Source organism: Chrysemys picta, chromosome 1 (genome assembly GCF_011386835.1).
Source record: "Chrysemys picta bellii isolate R12L10 chromosome 1, ASM1138683v2, whole genome shotgun sequence".
NCBI lineage: Eukaryota > Metazoa > Chordata > Testudines > Emydidae > Chrysemys > Chrysemys picta.
This window is the reverse complement of record NC_088791.1, coordinates 99,147,751-99,167,132: the sequence shown is the minus strand read 5'-3', so window position 1 is coordinate 99,167,132 and position 19,382 is coordinate 99,147,751. Positions and strand designations below refer to the sequence as shown.

Genomic DNA, 19,382 nt, shown 5'->3' with positions numbered 1-19,382 from the left:
TATGACACATCAGCCTTCCTTGTCCTCCCCTCTTTTTTGTTGTTGACCCCACTCGTATCACAGCCTAAAATTATATTGTAAGCTCTTTAGAATCAAGCACTGTAAATATGATTACAACTGCTAAGTCTAAAGAAAAGGTATTTACACTATAGTAATTTTGCCAGTATAGTTAAACCTCTAAACAAATGTCTTATTTATAAGCAGAGATTCTTTTGTGTAAGATCAGTGTGTTAGACTAATCTGCAGAAAGGTTAACGATCCTAAGAACATGAGAGCTTGGATTTAATTACTCACCCGGGAATGTGGGACTTGAAGAGTTTTGAAATTAACAATTCAGTTAAAAATTTCCCAAAATTGAGGCCCTGAAGAAAAATTTAAATCCCAAAATAGAAAAGTTTAGGTTTAAATGTCACAGTAGATAGTGTAGTCTTCATACTGCTGGATAAGCCAGAAGAAAGCAAGGGACTTCTATCTTGCTTTTGCTTTTGACTTAACCTCAATACTTAAACAGAAGGTCTCTATCTTGACTGGAGAAGATGCCTTACCTTTGCCTAGACAAACAATAGCATTAAATGTGTGTGCTCAGTGGTGGAAAATATGACCTCCTAAGTAAGTGTGTGTGTGTATATAAATGTATGGATTGAAAAAAGTTGGGTGAAAAGAAATGACTTTATTTCCCTCAGACAGAATTACCTGGTCAGAAAATCAAAAGTTTTAAACTGTAGACTCAAGCCATGTTATGTTTTTACTTCATGGGTAGCAACTCCTTCTTCTGAAACCCAAGTCTTGATGCTGATAAATTCTACTTTTCCATCTCAGGGTTTCCAGTAGCATTAGATGAAGGTTCTGTCTCCTGACCAAGGGACTGCAGAGGGAAGTGTGGCTATGTAACATGCTTTGCTTACTGCACATAAAGCAACTACCTCTCATGGCCCTGGGCTCCTTGCTTAAAAATATCTAAAACATTCAGGCTTAATGTGAGGTGTCATCTAAGACCTGATCATACTGGAACTGGTTGACTTGGAGGGAACTGCAGCTGTCACAAAATGGGGATGTCTATTCTAATTTTGATCACCAGATCTTTCAATATATTTTCAAGACGGGATAGACCACGTACTCCTGGGTCTTGCCCATCTTAAAATATAGAGCAGAATTCACTGGAGCTATAATTTGCCCCGATAAGATCAATTTGTAGCCTTAAGCATTTTTCCCCATCCAATGTTTGTTGGTTTTCAAAATAGCCTAAAATAATAGTGTAATCATTAATAAAAAAAAAATAATAGGCAGCAAGTTGGGCTTCCCATGTTTTTTGAAAAGGGAGTAGCCCTTCACTGTTTTCTTCCTTTAGAACATAAAGATTGAAGTTTAATATGGTATCTCTTAGCAGTCACAGTGCACTAATGTCTGTTTCTGTATCTTTTTAGCTAGGCAGTCTGTAATTAGGGACTTATCGCATGAAAAGTAGTCTTAGCTCTGATCTAGTCCACTGAACTAAGCTCTTAGAAACTGTTCGTTGCTTGAATTTTCCAACAGGAGCCCAATTGATAGTCTACAGGACATTGAGAAGTCTGTTGCAATATCAAGTGAAACCATGGTCTGGCTGAACTATAGGGAAGAAGCAGCAGTTAGCTGTCTTGCCAACTCTTGGTTATTTTGTCTTCATTTTCTAACACCTGAAAGGAAGGGTCTGAGTACAGATACTGTGGACTTGTCAAGAAGGTTGAGACTGCATCTTTCCCAATGCTTTCTTGCACTGAAACCTCAAAAACGATGGAGTTTTGTGTGAGTGGGAATTGGCAGTCTCAGCAATGGCATTTCCTACTGATTCAGTTGGGGGAATATCTTTAGAAAAGTGGAGGTTTCATCTCAGAACTTTGCCCCTGGACGAGCCAAACAAGCCAGTCTGAACTGAAGAAACAGCTTATGCAGAGGGAGCCTAATGAGGAAAGGGAAGTACTGTTGCATAGGGTCACTCTATTTTATATCACACGAGTGTTGGATCTCTTCTAGGCTTAGAAATTTTATTTTGTGTTTTGAGATAAAGCTTTTATGGTAACTTACTTGCTAAAGGTTTCCAAAGTCAAATAGCACTTCAGTAAAAACTATTCTCTCTAGTTCTAAACCATTCCCAAAAGGATCCTTGTTAGGCAAAGTGTTGTTTAACATCCCTTTTAATGATCTGGAAGAAGAGATAAACAATACACTGAGTGTGCTGGAGATGCAGAATTAGGAGATGTTGCAAACATCAGGCAGGATGGAAAAATATAAAGGGATCTAAAGAGTTTATTCCTATGAGCACAAAATGAGATTCAACCTGGAAAAACCCCTATCTGAAACACCAGTATTCAGTGGCAGGAGAGAATTTCAAAGTAGCAATGCCAAAATAGAATTGATATTGAGTATCAACTTGAAGGAGGTGGTGGTGGTCCAACATTTTATATTACAGTAGCACCCCAGGGCCCAATCAGAATCGGATCCCATTGTGTTAGGTGCTGTACAAACACTTAAGAGACATTCACTGACAACAGGAACTAACAGTCAAAAAGAAAATAGACATAGGTAAGGGTACAGGGGTAACACATACAACTAAATGATTGTGGTGGTTATTGGCACACTTTAATTATGTATTTTCTTGCTGCTGTTTAGGGCTTTTTGGGGAGGGACAAGTGGAGGAGGTCATTTTTAAATAAAATAGGGCAAAGATAAGGTGAGTTGGAATGGAAAAAGTAGACAAGTTAAATAAGGGAGAGGAAAAGGACTGAAGGAGAAAGGAAGAGAGTAAGGAGGAATATGGAGGATAGCAGATTAAGATGTTTAAAAAGACCGAGGGAAGGGGAATAGGGGTGGGAGGAGTTTGGCTGCTTTGTCCCAGTTAAACTGAGGAATGTATGTAGTCCAAACTTTCAAAAGCCGAGTTAGTGACACTTCTGCCCAGGAGTCATGAAGGAATGTTGCTGCCACTGTCCCAGATTACAACAAGGGACAAATCCTCTGACACCAAGGGCTGGCTCCTCTTCTGGGAGTTTTAGCTTTGCCTCCCTTTCCAGCTATGTGGGCTTCCAGGGGGAATAGATCTAGTGCCCCCAGAATGAGATTTCCCTCTTCCCCTCCCCCCCCCCCCAAACCTGCAGTGAGATACAGGAGTGTAAAAAATGGCAGTGACATTCTAGATAGCTTACAGAGAAGTGACACTTCACGGAATGAGGCGGGCTAAGGGTAATATAACACATACCAAAATTTGGTGGTAAATGGCAGGGAAAGGGAGAAGATAGTTGAGGTATAAATTGGAGTTGAAATTGAGCAAAGGATAACTTAGTCTGAATATCAAGATAAATTTCCTAATTATGAAATCTATTGGACTGGAAGGGCTAGATGCACAAAAGGACTTGTGTGCCTAACTAACACTTTAGGCACCTAAATTGTAGAATCAAGCTCCAGTGAGATTTACAAAACCCCTACTCTGCTGCTGCCAAACCATGTAGGCACCTAAAGTTCCTCTGTTCCTACATTTTTACTATAAATATTCCTTATGCCTATGTTTTTTGTGTTTGAGCATGCTCAGTGTAGCCCCATGCTGGGCATCCAGACATAGGTATATCTCCATATATTTATTTATCTCATGGAACTGGAAGGGACTCTGAAAGGTCATTGAGTCCAGCCCCCTGCCTTCACTAGCAGGACCAAGTACTGATTTTGCCCCAGATCCCTAAGTGGCCCCCTCAAGGATTGAACTCTCAACCCTGGGTTTAGCAGGCCAGTGCTCAAACCACTGAGCTATCCCACTCCCCCCAACCCTAGTGCAATTTGGGCCCTGCATGCATTCCTTTGTCTAACTTGCCTGTGGGGCCTGATCCACTATGCGTGTTCAGAGCTCACCTCTCAGATTGCCCCCTCTAGATGAGTTTACACAAAACAGCTGGAGGAGGAGGACCTTCATCCTAACTTTTAGCCCGGTGGTCTAAATGTAGGAGTCCCCGGGCTCAAGTTCCCCCTCCACCTGAGGAGGAAAAGGGATTTGAACAGGGATCTGCCACTTCTCAGGTGAGTGCCCTAACCACTGGGCAATGGGATAGTCTGATGTGGGGTCCCTTATTCTCTCTCTCCTGCTGAAACTGTTCCACTGTATATAAATAATTAGTCATAGGATCCTGGATCTCCCACTGTCCAAATGAGTTCTCGAACCACTATACTACAAAGTCATTCTAGTGCTTGTTCTCTCTCCAGCCCAATGACGCTTTCATTATTTATCCACAATACAACAGCTTCAACACCAGAGACTGAGGGCAGGTCTTCACTACCGGGGGGGTCGATTTAAAATACGCAAATTCAGCTACGCAAATAGCGTAGCTGAATTCGACGTATCGCAGCCGACTTACCCCGCTGTAGGGACGGCAGCAAAATCAACCTCTGCGGCTTCCCGTCGACGGCACTTACTCCCACCTCCGCTGGTGGAATAAGAGCGTCGATTCGGGGGATCGATTGTTGCGTCCCAACGGGACGCGATAAATCGATCCCCGAGAGGTCGATTTCTACCCGCCGATTCAGGCGGGTAGTGTAGACCTAGCCTGAGAGAGCCCCACCTCAGAATATCTCCCCCTCAGGAGAAGGGGGGGATTAGAGTCACCAGTCTCCCACATCCCAACTGAGTACCCTGACTGTTGAGGGAGATTCTCCTCCTCCCCCCAGTTTCTTGCAAAAATGGCATACATTCCTATGCTAAGAGTAGAGTGACTTTTTTATAACTGCCAGCCCTGCAAAGGGAGGAACCTCCCTGCAACCTGGACTTAGAGCCAACCTCCTTAAATGGGGCAAGGGCTTAGGACAAATCCCTTGCCTTGGTATCTCCCATTGGATAACTTAAGTGGAAAGCCTCCCCGTGTAGTGGCTTTTGTGAATCCCATTCTGAGGCATCTGTCTGTCCCCATTCATTCTATAGGGAGGCTAGGTGCCTAACTCAAGCTTCGTGAATCCCAGTGCATAAAGGTGCATAAAGTTTGTGAATCTAGCCCAAATAATCTCCCAGAGGCAATAATGGATCAAGAGTAACTTAAAACTAGACTGCACCAAGCATTCAAATGAACTCTGAAAGAGCAATCCTTTATTGATAGGAAATAGATTATATGATCTAATGGGTGTTTTCCATCTTTAATTTTTATTATTCTAGTGACCTGAAACCCTCATTTGCAATCGTCAAAATGAAAAATATCTTCATAATTTATATTTATATAGAATGAATCTCATCAATTTCGTTATATGGCTGCCATCCTTCGCCACTGCTTATTAACCGTGGGCCCTACTGAAGACAAAACTGAAGAATTGCACAGGTTGGTAGAATTAACAGAACCAATATATTTTTTTAGTTGGAGCACTAAATATTTTTCTTTAGATATTAGCAGATCAAAATAATGTCCACTGTCCAAAAAATAGATAAAAAGTAATCCCTGAACTGCATAACCCTTATTAAGGCTGTTGAGAGAATACACTGAAATGTAAAACTGTACTTGTGCAAATATTGGGGATAAAATAATTTACAGGAATTCTAGCTGCAGCACTCCTTGAAGTTATCTTTAACTGTAATTGTCTCAGATAAATATCAGTAGAGAAATATTGTGTATAATTTCTGCAACTTCAATGCACTAATCTGGAACTGTTCAGTTGGTGTTTTAAGTCACCATTAGCCCAGCATTTCTATACTGGCATACTAGCGGTGCAAGTGTCATTTACATGTATAATTTCTAATTTGCCAAAAGGTGAATCAGTTGCAATAAATTCATGCTGTTGGATCTGTGCTCCTGCATATGACTGGGTTTGGAATAGTTAAAATTCTAAATTGCCTTCCCACTGTCCTACTTATTATTTATGTATAAATGTCATTAAGCTGCCTTAGTTATCAGGTCATCTTCCTGTGCTATTTGGGGAATCTGCAGCTTCCTCGAATGTTGCTTCTGATCTTGTAAGGAATTTGTTCTATAAAGTGGTGGTTTTCTTTTCTTTCACCAAATTCTCTTGAACTATTTGCAGCTTAAGCACACACAAAAATCAAATTTATTTTGATAAGGGTCCCACTCTTGTGCACTTAGAATTTATAGTTTTTTATTTGGGATATTTATTTTTTATTTTAGTCTGGATGTCTGTTACATTGAGAAAAAGACACACATGAGCCTAGTAGATACAAACACTGCGCCCAAGTTGTCTAATGACAGACACTAGTGTTGCCTATTTCAACTTGGAAAGGCTATAGTTTTAGCTACAAAATCTTCTGAGGATGTTGCTTTGAGCCAACAGTTCTCAGAAGAATGCTATAGGTTTCACCCCCTTACTGCTGTCAGTAAATTTGACTGAAACTTATCAAAAGCTACAGGGTTAGTGGAGTTACTTGCTGGGAATCTACATCTTGCATCAGAGCTGCGCTCAATTGGTGCAGATTAGTCTGGGACTATTTAAGGCATATCTGCAATAAGGCCTAAGTACCATGTAATTAAAGATAGTGCTGTGTGTGCGTGCCCTAAAGGGCAGTATTCTCCCTCTCCCTTGTTTTCATTTTTTGCTCTTGTCTTCACCTGAAGTGTGTGGGGGTGGGAGAGGAGGAAATTAGTGGATTGTTGGGAGCTACTACTACTGGAGGAAGGCATTATTAAAGAGATGGGTCTTTGCATTTAGACCAGTGCATTGGTAGGGGCAGGTTCTGTCTGATCTCTTCTGGTAAATTATTCCACAGCAGGGGCAAGCCCATTTTTGAAAATGCTCTGCTTCCTACACCCAGGAGTCTCTGGCCAATCTACCCGTAGCACCCCCGTAAAGCATAGCTATCTTGGACTGTTGCTGTCTTGCTTTGTTGTAAATGGATAGCTACCGCATAACGTACTTTGGTCCCAGCCTGCTAAGTGCTTTGTAGATCCAAACTGACGTGAAATTGAATCTGAAATAGACAAGCAGCCATGGAGTGAGCAGAGTATTAGAGAGATTTAGTCACATCTGCCTTTGTCAGTTAGCAGGCTCGCTACTGGTGGACCTGGCACATGGCTTAGGGTATGTCTACACTACGGGATTAATCCGAATTTAGATAATTCGGATTTGAGAAACAGGTTGTATAAAGTCGAAATGAATGCGGCCACACTAGCACATTAATTCGGTGGTGTGCGTCCAAGTACTGGGGCTAGCATCGATTTCTGCACCGTTGCACTGTGGGTAGCAATTCCATAGCTATCCCATAGTTCCCGCAGTCTCCCGCGCCCATTGGGATTGTGGGTTAAGATCCCAGTGCCTGATGGGACAAAAAACATCGTCGCAGGTGGTTCTGGGTACAGCCTCACTTCCTCCCTCCCTCCCTCCCTCCCTCCCTGCATGAAAGCAACGGACGGCAGACAACCATTTTCGCGCCTTTTTTCCTGGGTGGGTGAACACTGCAGACTCCATACCACGGCAAGCATGGAGCCCGCTGAGGTCAAGACAGCACTCATGAATATTGTAAACACCTCGCGCGTTCTCGTGGAGTTTATGCTGAGCCAGGACCAGAAAAACGAGGAGAGGAGGCAGCGGCAGCGGCAGCGCAGCGACAAGCATGATGAGGACATGGACACGGACACGGATACAGAATTCAGTGAAACCACAGGCCCCGGTGCTTTGGAGATCATGTTGTTAATGGGGCAGATTCTAAACATGGAACGCCGATTCTGGGCAAGGGAAACAAGCACAGACTGGTGGGACCGCATAGTGTTGCAGGTCTGGGACGATTCCCAGTGGCTGCGGAACTTTCGCATGCGTAAGGGCACTTTCATGGAACTTTGTGACTTGCTGTCCCCTGCCTTGAAACGCCAGAATACCAAGATGAGAGCAGCCCTCACAGTTGAGAAGCGCGTGGCGATAGCCCTGTGGAAGCTTGCAACGCCAGACAGCTACCGGTCAGTCGGGAATCAATTTGGAGTGGGAAAATCTACTGTGGGGGCTGCTGTGATGCAAGTAGCCAAAGCAATCACTCAGGTGCTGCTACGAAAGTTTGTGACTCTGGGAAATGTGCAGGCCATAGTGGATGGCTTTGCTGCAATGGGATTCCCTAACTGTGGTGGGGCGATAGACGGAACCCATATCCCTATCTTGGCACCGGAGCACCAAGCCACCGAGTACATAAACCGCAAGGGGTACTTTTCAATGGTGCTGCAAGCACTTGTGGATCACAAGGGACGTTTCACCAACATCAATGCGGGCTGGGCGGGAAGGGTTCATGACGCTCGCGTCTTCAGGAACACAACTCTGTTTAAAGGGCTGCAGCAAGGGACTTACTTTCCGGACCAGAAAATAACCGTTGGGGATGTTGAAATGCCCATAGTTATTCTTGGGGACCCAGCCTACCCCTTAATGCCATGGCTCATGAAGCCATACACAGGCAGCCTGGACAGGAGTCAGGAGCTGTTTAACTACAGGCTAAGCAAGTGCAGAATGGTGGTAGAATGTGCATTTGGCCGTTTAAAAGGCCGCTGGAGATCATTATTGACTCGCTCTGACCTCAGCCAAAGAAATCTCCCCATTGTTATTTCTGCTTGCTGTGTGCTCCACAATCTCTGTGAAAGTAAGGGGGAGACCTTTATGGCAGGGTGGGAGGCTGAGGCAAATCGCCTGGCTGCTGATTACGCGCAGCCAGACACCAGGGCGATTAGAAGAGCACACCATGAAGCGGTGTGCATCAGAGAAGCTTTAAAAACCAGTTTCATGGCTGGCCAGGCTACAGTGTGAAATATCTGTTTGTTTCTCTTCATGAAAACCCGCCCCCTTTATTGACTGATTTTCTGTAAGGAACCCACCCTCCCCCTTCCCCCAGCTTTCTTTCAAACCAAATAAAGTCACTATCATTTAAAAATCATTTATTCTTTATTAATAGATTAGAAAAAGAGGGAGGGAACCCGGGTGGTATTTGGGAGGAGGATTACTGGGAAGGAAAAAGCCACAAAGAAAAGGTTAAAAAAATGACAGCCTTTTGCTTGGGCTGTCTACTGGGGTGGAATGGGAAGGTGTACGGAGCCTCCCCCCCCGCGTTCTTACACGTCTGGGTGAGGAGGATACGGAACATGGGGAGGGGGGAGGGTGGAACAGGGGCTGAAGCGGCAGTCTGTTTTCCAGCAGCCGTTCCTGAACCTCCACCAGACGCTGGAGCAGCCCCAGCGTTGCTTCCTTCATCCTCTGGTCTTCCTGACGCCACCTCTCATCTCGAGCGTCTCTCCTCTCCTCACGTTGGTCTCTCCTCTCCTCACGTTGGTCCCTCATGTCCTCACGTTGGTCCCTCCTCTCCTCACGTTCACTGACTTCTTTCCTATACTTTGAAACTGTTTCCTTCCACTCATTCAGATGAGCTCTGTCACTCCTGCTGCATTGCATAATTTCAGAAAACATCTCTTCTCGCGTCTTCTTCTTACGACGCCTTATCTGTGATAACCTTCGGGATGGAGGAGGGAGGCTTGAGGAATTTGCAGCTGCTGTAGGGAGGGGAAAAAAGAGAGAATTGTTTTAAAAGCTACATTTTGCAGAACAATGCTTATACTCTTTCACGGTGACCAACACTGTTCACATTACATAGCACATGTGATTTCTGTGCAAGGTCGCATTTTGCCTCTTAATGCTGAGTGCCTGTGGCTTTGCTGCTAGAGATCACAGGTCTGGGCAACAGAATTCTGCTTGCATGCGGCCATGGTAAGCCATTCTCTTACAGCTTCTGCGCCCTACTTTCCCACATACCAAGCATAGCTTGTAGAGTGCTGCAGAAGCCTGGCCAATCTCAGCCAGTTGGGGGGGGGGGGGAGTGTGGTGGGGCTTGTCTGGGCAAGTAGAGTGCTGCGGTTTTTCTGTTAACATTCAGCAGCACCAGAAAACAAACTAACCACGGTACCCCTCCCCCCCACCGCGTGGCTGGTATCAGGGAAGATCCCTACAGGCACCAAACTAATCCCCCCCCCACCGCCGCCCCCCCCCCCCTCGCCATGAATTCTCTGGGATGATCACAGTACCCCTCCCCCCACCGCGTGGCTGGTAACAGGGAAGATCCCTGCTAGCCAAACGCGAAAAACTCAGGGCCAATTTCCCATCTGCGCTTGGCTAACTGCAGGGAAGGATTTATTTTCCGCCACAGGCAAACAGCCCAGTTGGAACGGCCACCTCTGTCCCCTTAATTAAGTTCCCGTATTTCAACCAGGTTACCAGGAGTGATATCACTCTCCTGAGGATTACACAAGAAGATAAAGAACGGATGTTGCTTGAATGCCAGCAAACACCGGGACCATACGCTGCCAGGCTTTGTCAGGCAATGATACCAGATTACTTGCTGCAAGCATGGCGTGGTCAAGTGTCCTACCATGGAGGAGGGAATAAAGATGCACTGCCCAGAAACCTTCTGGCAAGGCTTTCGGAGTACCTCCAGGAGAGCTTCATTGAGATGTCCCTGGAGGATTTCCGCTCCATCCCCAGACACGTTAACAGACTTTTCCAATAGCTACAGACTTTTCCAGTAGCTGAACTGACCGCGAATGCAAAGTCAGGCAAAGTAATCATTAAAAACCGTTTGCTTTTAAAACAAGTTTTATATTTTAAAAGGTAAACTCACCTGAGGTGCCTTCCATGGGGTCAGAGTCTTGGGTACTGGCTTGGGAGGCTTGGGAGGCTTGGGAGGGTACTTCAGTCAGGGTGATAAAAAGATCCTGGCTGTTGGGGAGAATGGAGTGCTGTGTGCTCTCTGCCAGCTCATCCTCCTCCTCCTCCTCCTCCTCTACCCCATCGGCAGAATCCTCAGGCGTCGAGACTATCCCCGACCCAGAATCCACGAACACAGGTGGGTTAGTGGTGGCAGCCCCCCCTAGAATTGCATGCAGCTCGGCGTAGTAGCGGCATGTCCGCGGCTCTGACCCGGAGCGACCGTTTGCCTCCTTTGTTTTCTGATAGGCTTGTCTGAGTTCCTTGACTTTCACGCGGCACTGATCTGAGTCCCTATTGTGGCCTCTCTCCATCATGCCCTTGGAGATTTTTTCAAAAATTTTTGCATTTCGTCTTTTAGAACGAAGTTCTGCAAGCACTGAATCCTCTCCCCATACAGCGATCAGATCCAGTACCTCCCTCACGGTCCATGCTGGTGCTCTTTTTCGATTATCAGCCTGCATGGTTACCTGTGCTGATGAGGTATCTGTGGTCACCTGTGCTCTCCACGCTGTGCAAACAGGAAATGAAATTCAAATGTTCGCGGGGCTTTTCCTGTCTACCTGGCCAGTGCATCCGAGTTCAGATTGCTGTCCAGAGCGGTCACAATGATGCACTGTGGGATAGCTCCCGGAGGCCAATACCATCGAATTGCGGCCACACTAACCCTAATTCGAATTGTTAAAATCGATTTTGGCACTACTCCGCTCGTTGGGGTGGAGTACAGAAATCGATTTAAAGGGCCCTTTACATCGAATTAACTAGCGTCGTTGTGTGGACGGTTACAGGGTTAATTCGAATTAAAGCTGATAAATCCGAATTAAAGTCGTAGTGTAGACCAGGCCTTAGTGGCCTATACTCCCCTCTGGGTACACCACAACATGCCAGGAGCTCCTCCAGCTTCCAGACTAGGTTCCCCATATCATCTGACAGACCAAGCATGTGGCTGCAGTAGCTTATCCCCGTCTCTCTGAGATAACAGCCTTCTTCTGTTGCCAGTTAAGGTAGCTAGTCCTGTAGCTTAAGTGATAGAAAATTGTACTGTAGTACTGACCAAATCTTGCTGATTATGTGTGATGAGGGGAGGAGGTGATTGTTAACAGTTGTGTATATAAAAGCATTTGTCTGGGGGGGGGGGGGGAACACCTCCACAACCTAGGAAATTGCATACAAAAAACCTGTTAAAAGAACATTATTTAGGTTGCAAAGTCAGGCACTAGAAAGTCTGGAAATACCACACTTAAGACTGCCTGCAGGACATCAGTTCTGTCCCCTTGTACATATGCATTATGATACAGTCTTTATATGATTACATGCTTCTTCCCCCATCTCATTCAGTGCACAGACTGGGACACACAAGGGGACAAAATTAAGACTTCATAAGAAACCATGAATGTGGCATATCCTAACTCAAATGTTTGTCTAATATAACTTCTTCGTATGTAATAAGGCAATTTTTGAATGGGGTGACTTTAGCCCAGGGGGATTCCCCTTATAAACCTCTGGGGGCTTGAATACTCTATTAGTCCCCCCCTATGGGTGTAGTTGTAAGTAAACACAAATGTTACTTTCCAGATCTGTGTGTGTGTTACTCCTCTTTAACTTCTGATAGCACTGCTGAGCCAGTTTAGGTATAAAAAAAGTATGAGCTGGATTATTTTCAGGTTTATGTTTCAGCAACAGAACTCTGAACTACTATAGACTCTAATTGTAGAATCTTTATTGCTGGAGATGAGGCACAAACCAGACAGAATACAGCTTGACTTTTAGAATCCAGATTTCAGATGGAGGCTGAAGGGCTGGCAGTTACAAAAAAGTATCTCTGTACTTGAAAATTGAGCACATTTTGTATGCATCTTTGAGGCACAAACATTTTTATAGTCACTTTTCAGACTATAAACAACACTTTCAACTGAGAGTCCCACTTTTCAACAGTGGTTATTTTTAAAAGGATGTGTAAATCCCACATTTGGATGCTTAGATCAGTACCTACTGTCGGCATGTAAGTTTGAATCTTACATCTCTAAATGCTGTTTTTTAGTGTCCAAATGCAGGATTTGGACAGTCTGTTAAGGAGCCCTTGAGCTCAAAATAAACTTATTTTATACTAACATCAAATGTTGGATGCATGCCCTGAAATATGGTTTGATTTGCTCCCTCATCATAAGCGCTAACTACAATTTGATTTTTTTATTTTTTACCAATAAGTGAAAGTTTTTCTATAGACCATACCTTAACTAACTTAGTACCTATATTATTGTTGCTATTAGTGCAATTCTGTAATATCGTTGCTTAACACTTGAATATGAGAAGCTTAGAGCACCACATATTAGAGCAAGTGTCATTTTTGCCCACTAACAAGGTTTTAATCAAGGCATTCAGCCATGCTAAATAGTCCTTTGCTTTTGAATTTGCATATCAGGAGGGGGCTGGGAGTCTGAGTGGGTGGACGTCATGTCCCAGTGATTAATGATCTCTAGGAAGCTAGAAAGGGGAGAGCAATATACGCAGTATTTCTACCCCCTGGAGTAGGAATGCAAACGCTATTGTGCAGATCTGTGCATAGTCACTGACTTCCTGGTAGCTGGAGAATTTCATACACTCCTCTACCACAAATAAAACTGTCAGTGAAGTGACAAAGATCAGAAAGCTGGGCTTCATTTATTGAAAAGAATAGCTCAGGCACAGTGATCCAGAAAATTAATTTTGTAGGTGTTTGGGAACTCAGTTGTTTAATAAGAAACCAGTAAAAAGGGGACTTTCTATGAAAAGGCTGAAGCCACCAAATATTTGTTGAATTGAGTTCTGTTTTGTTTCTTGCTGTATGAGTGGCTAGAAACTGGATACTGTTAGATTCCTTTAAAGCATCTTTCTCTTTTAAGCAAAGTAAAATAATACAAAGACTATCGAAATTTGTTGATCTTTTTTTAGAGAGGGAGCTAATATTGTGGGGAAAATAGGTCATTACATCTACTGTTTTTGAAACAAAAATACAATTTCTAACACAAATTCACAACAATATTATCTGGTGGTTTGAAAGTCTTAGACAATAGACTTTTCACTAGAATCACGATATTACAGAGATGGGGGGCAATAATAATGCCTAGCTAGATTTTTTTGTGTTTAACTTCAGTAGGGAGACTTCTGAAAGTTTTGAGGACTCTGAGGCTAAGATTATTCACTACTTTTTCAAGCACTGATATTTGTGATTAGCAAGACTATAAGGGCACAACTACACAGCAAAAAATCATCCTTGCCTGGGCTGAGACTCAGTGTCCTACAGACTCGGGCTTGTGCTACAGCGCTTAAAATATCCATGTAGACATTCCTGCTTGGGCTCTGAAACTCCCCCTCTTCCCTAGGCTTCAGAGCCTGGGCGAGAACATCTGCACTACTATCTTTAGCACCTTAGTGCAAACCCCTTGAGCTCAAGTCTGTAGACCCAGACTCTGACACTCACTGCCATGGTTGTTTTTTGCAGTGTAGACTTACCCAAAGATGCCACTTCAGAGTCTATATGTACAACCTTAAAAGTGTTCTACAGTATTTCTTAACTGTTTTCCAGATTTATCTGTTGTTATCTTTGCTAAATGCTGGTTAGTCATCAGTCAGTAAATATAGAGAGGGTGCTTCTCTTTCAGCACCTACCTATATAGCAATGTATTAGGGAAGTTTATAAATGCAATCTAACTTTTGTTGTTCTGTCGAGAGAGCAGAATAAGGCTCTCTGATTGAAAAGGTAAATAAACCAGACCATAAAGCAGAAATTCATGACATAAAACTCCAACATGGTTTCCCAGAACAAAAGGAATCTGTGGTATAGTTTATCTTGAATTAAATAAATATTAGTCTCCATTAACTGACTTAAATATGATTTTAAAAATCAAGACATGGTCCAGTTCACTTGTATTGAATAGTACTTTCCACCACGAGTAGTCTGCTTGAAGTCAGTGGGGCTATTTGTGAAGTAAGTTACTACTCAGCATGAGTAAGGGTTTTGCAGTCTGACCCTCACTGTTTTGGTTTCAGAGTAGCAGCCGTGTTAGTCTGTATCCGCAAAAAGAAGAACAGGAGTACTTGTGGCACCTTAGAGACTAACAAATTTATTAGAGCATAAGCTTTCGTGGACTACAGCCCACTTCTTCGGATGCATATAGAATGGAACATATATTGAGGAGATATATATACACATATGCATCCGAAGAAGTGGGCTGTAGTCCACGAAAGCTTATGCTCTAATAAATTTGTTAGTCTCTAAGGTGCCACAAGTCCTCCTGTTCTTCTTTTCACTGTTTTGGGGATTCTAAAACTGTCCCTTTTTTAAAAAAAATCCAGCACTTCATTACATGAACTCCAGTTTTTTTGTTTTTGTTTTGTTTTTGTTTTTGTTTTTTTTAAAAGCCTTAAATATCTCCCGTACGTGAGAAGTCAAGTAAAGGTGCTGATCTATGAACAGCATTTAAGACTTTTTTCCCCCTCTTCAAGGAAGATGAAATAATTGTTTTTAAAATATTCTGATACAGTCATTATTGTAACATTTAAGTATTGTAAAACTAAAACTTGTAAATTTCAAGAAAAAGACATTTTATGTGACCTCCTGAAAACCAATGTGTGGGTTCCCCCTACTGGGTGCAGCATCAATTAATGTAATGAACACAGTTGTTCTAGTTAAGCATATACAGTACCTGCTGACATCAGTGATGCTGAAGCAGCCAGAAGTAATGAAAAGCAGCTATATTGGCCTCTCCTCCTTTAGAAATGCAACATGGGTAGTCTTGTAAGAAATTACAAAGAATAGAGAATTAAGAACGAATGTTAAGAAGGATCTTAAACTGTAGCTGTTTATGCATAGTTAGTATTCTGCTTTACATTTTCAGTTCCTTACACTATCCATTTTTTTAAGCACTTAAATAGTGTTGGTAATGGCATATACTTTTCAGTCAGTGTTAAAATTATCTATCTATGATTTGGGTACAGCATTTAATATGTTACTAACCCACTAACTAGATAAAAATTTCTTTCAGTAATGCAATCAACCTTTTAAGCAATATTCCAGTTTCTTGTTTGGATGTTCTCATTAGTCCATCAACCCAAGAAGAAACAGTTTTGAAATATAATGGTATGAATATGGATGCCATTCAAGTGTTGCTGGATTTCATGGAGAAAAGAATAGACAAGGTACGTGTGACACTGAAGGACTTCACAAAAGGAATGCCTCTTAGTAAGAGTAGAAATGAGCTTGAATCAGAACTCCAGATCCATACACCTTCCTCCCCTACTCCAGAACTTTAAAACGTCAAGGGGTGGGATGTGAAGTTCAGTAATTTTGCAGGTCAGACTTCATTCTGGAATTTGAAAGTTCATGTGATAACTATATTAATGTAGAATTCTTCATAAATTTATGAAAAATGTCAAGAGGCATGTGATATATGAAAGTAAAACATGTCTCTCATTACACCAATATTAAAATAACAAGGAAAAGCAAAGCTTAAGAAGAGAATATCCCATTCAATCATACAGAATTTATTTACAGATGAGAAAACCATACTGATTTCCAACCCAGTTTCTAATGTGGTGATGATTCTGGATCCTTTGAACACAGTAGAGTTTAAAACATGGTTGTGGTTATAAAAAGTGACTACTGTGTGTGGGCAGTAGATGGGAACATTTTGCCTCTTGAGGCTGAGATGTCTTATTTTACTGACAAAACTTTTTATTTCTGTTAGCACTGCAGAGAATACCATCTATGTATAGAAAAGCAAGGTCAGCAAAACTTGACCAGGGCCGAGTTCAGCAGATAATTTAAATGTATGCTTAAAGTTCTGATCCAGTGCTCACTGGTTTTTGAATTAAGCCTAAATGCTTTGCTGAACAAAATGTGTTGAAGTAAAGTGAATCCAAAACACAAAGAAAATTGAAGGCTGAAACTTCACCATTAAATTGTGCATTGCACATAATGTTCAAAATACAAAGCAGTTGTAAATATTTTTATGACCTCCAAGGGAACTAGGTTGTCTTAAAAGCCAATTTTAGTCTGAACATTTGCAGTTTATGTAACAGTCCCTTTTGAATTACTGAATGGAGCATCTGAAATTATGGATTTCGGGGAGAATTTTGGTAGTGCGTTTACATAATTGTTTCTTCAATTGTGTGTAGTAGTGTATTTTCATGATGAGATTTTCTGTGCAAAGATTTAATTTAGAGAGAAACTTTATGTAAGATTATTATAAACCCTTGAAGGAAAAGATTTTAATGAAAATGCTGTCCCTGCAGCGAATGGTGAAACTAGCAACAGTTTATATATTGATGATTTTTAAGAATTTTTGATTATACTGAGAAGGAAAAATCTTTTTGTCATTGCGAACATAAGAATTATTCTTTTCCACTTGACTGTATACAATAAATAATTAATGTGGCTAATTTAGTAAAGTTTCAAGCAAACCACACCCATACTGAATGCATATAATATATAAAATATAATCTTGTCTGACTCTTGTAATTCAGCTGGTGTTTGGGTTGTTTTTATAATTCCACTTTAGGGAAGCAGCTACAGAGAGGGTCTGACTCCAGTTCTCAGTTTACTAACAGAATGTTGCCGAGCTCATCGGAACATCAGGAAGTTTATCAAAGCTCAGGTAAGATTCAGATATAAATTTAGAAGTCTGAAAATAAAACATGCTGCAAAATCTTTCGGGCTTCTGCAGCACAGAGAACATTGATGCCTGAATATAAAACAACTTGTATTTTAACATTTCTCTTAAAGTTGTCTATATCCATAAGCAACTGCAAGATCTGTTGCCTTCTGTCAGCTCAATGACAAAAACATTGATCTACATTAAGTGTTTTCAGTGCAATGTCATAATTTGATTTCAATATAATATAAAGGGAATGAACATTAATGTCACCTTATAAATGCAGGATAATGACCTTAAATCATTGTATCAGCAAATAAAAATCCAACAATAAAATATTTGACAGACTGAAGAACTTTAAATTCTCCTTCAAATTAAAAATACAAAATGTAAGACCTGGGATGTAACCTCAAGGTACCTCTATAATGATAAAATATACAGAGGGGGACTGGACAAATTGTTTCAATTACAAGAAGATGCCTGGGTCCTTGGCTTAATTCGATTGCATGGGCCCCCTTCCATGGCTTATGCCACAAAGCCTTCAATTCAGCAACATTATGGCGGAGTCTGAGGCTGTAGTGTATGAGATTAGAGGACTTTTTCCTATAAGTCTATGAGACTTGTGCGCCTAAATCCATTAGTCACTTCTGAAAATTTGCCCCATAATTAATAAAATAGCACTACAACTGTATGGAAGCTAGTCAGTCCATCAGTGTTTTGGTGCCCTTCAGCTAAGCTTTAGTCATAAATTACAATACATCAGCAGAAATGAATCCATGGTGTTGGAGCTTTATGACTTAACTGCTGTGCGTAAATTGTATTCCCACGGTGAAATTCATCCCTATGCAGAGGGCTAGCTCAAGGCTTGGGCACCATTTAAACCCTTAAAATAGGTCTTAAGTGGAGCATGAGCCCCATGCTGGCCCTCTGCATGGGGGTGAATTTGATCCCATGTTTAAAAATTCAAGACTTTTGGTAACTTCTGCAATTTTAACTGTCTGCTAAAGTGCAATGGAAAAACTTTCAAAATGCCCCCTGCCAAGCAAGGAGGAAGCAGAATAGAAATTGAGTCCCAGCTGCATCACTGTCTCCTGTGGCTACTCCTAGGATGATGCAGCTTCCAAATTACACCCTACTCAGGGCTGTGCCTGAAATCATAGTCTAGGTCTTTATATTCTACCACATATCTTCTCTGCATCTTTTCTTCTCCCCTCCCCCCCCCTTTTTTATTTTTTTGTTAGGGGCCCTTCAATGAAAGTCTGGTCTTTTACTTTCAAGAAATTGGCACTTGCTGCATATTCCCCACCTGAACCCATATTCATTTGTTTGACTGTCATTTCCCTAGGAACATGTTCCGATTATTACACACAAATTACATTATAAGTACACTACTGAGGTGGTGAAGTCAAGCACTCAAAAGTTAGGAAATGCCAGAATTAAGATTGCCTTAATATGGTCACCTCATGCGTATGCATTAGGATGTAATTTCTAATTACATGATCATAATGCATAAGAACAAAGGGGCCAAATTAAGAGTGCATAGGCAACCTTTATTATGGCATTTCCCAACTTTTGAGTGCTTGACTTTGCATCCTTAGTCATGCTCTTTTAATACAGTTTTTTGTGTGTAATTCCCATGATTCCTAAAAAAAACCCAAATTCCATCATGTGAAATCCTATTGACACTCACGTGGCTCATCAGCAGGGTTGGAACCTTTGAATCCACTGTGCACATCTCTGCTATTTGATCTAACAGAGTAACTGATAGGAATAGTAAGTTGTCATCCTTCATGTGGATCAGCACTAGAGGGGGATGAGACGCACACTTTGCCATTGAGTTTCACAGATAGTCGCTGATAGCAGAGGGATGGTGAGACTCGGGAATCTTGGATTCCATTCCAAGGTCTGGAAGAGTGTTCGCTTGTTCTAATGGGCACAAGCTCTTCTGCCCATTTCCCCCTCAGCCCTATCCCCTCCAACCTTTTGTTGTCTGTGCTGTCTTCCCATTCCCTGACATCTTCTCCTAGTCCCATTTTCCTTGCCTTCCTTGTCCCTGTCTCCATTCCTCAGGTTCTC

The 19,382-nt window shown here is 42.1% G+C and overlaps 2 protein-coding genes across 10 annotated transcripts in view; one reads left to right on the top strand and one right to left on the bottom strand.

Annotated features, from left to right (window-relative positions):
- RIC8B (RIC8 guanine nucleotide exchange factor B) overlaps positions 1–19,382 on the top strand; it is a 59,199-nt gene that overhangs the window by 21,602 nt on the left and 18,215 nt on the right. For 8 of the 9 annotated variants that reach the window (XM_005300796.5, XM_042843610.2, XM_042843613.2 and 5 more), the window contains 3 exons: positions 5,230–5,324; positions 15,699–15,852; positions 17,214–17,309. In XM_005300796.5, the coding sequence (XP_005300853.2) occupies positions 5,230–5,324; positions 15,699–15,852; positions 17,214–17,309 (345 nt within the window). The remainder of the gene's footprint in view (positions 1–5,229; positions 5,325–15,698; positions 15,853–17,213; positions 17,310–19,382) is intronic. The other variant, XM_042843611.2, reaches the window with a different exon arrangement.
- On the bottom strand, positions 8,842–11,203 carry LOC135980940 (myb/SANT-like DNA-binding domain-containing protein 2). The gene is made up of 2 exons (XM_065581721.1): positions 10,589–11,203; positions 8,842–9,467 (listed from the first exon to the last, which is right to left on the bottom strand). The coding sequence occupies exons 1-2, from the start codon at positions 11,136–11,138 to the stop codon at positions 8,953–8,955; spliced, it is 1,065 nt and encodes a 354-aa protein (XP_065437793.1). The 5' UTR covers positions 11,139–11,203; the 3' UTR covers positions 8,842–8,952.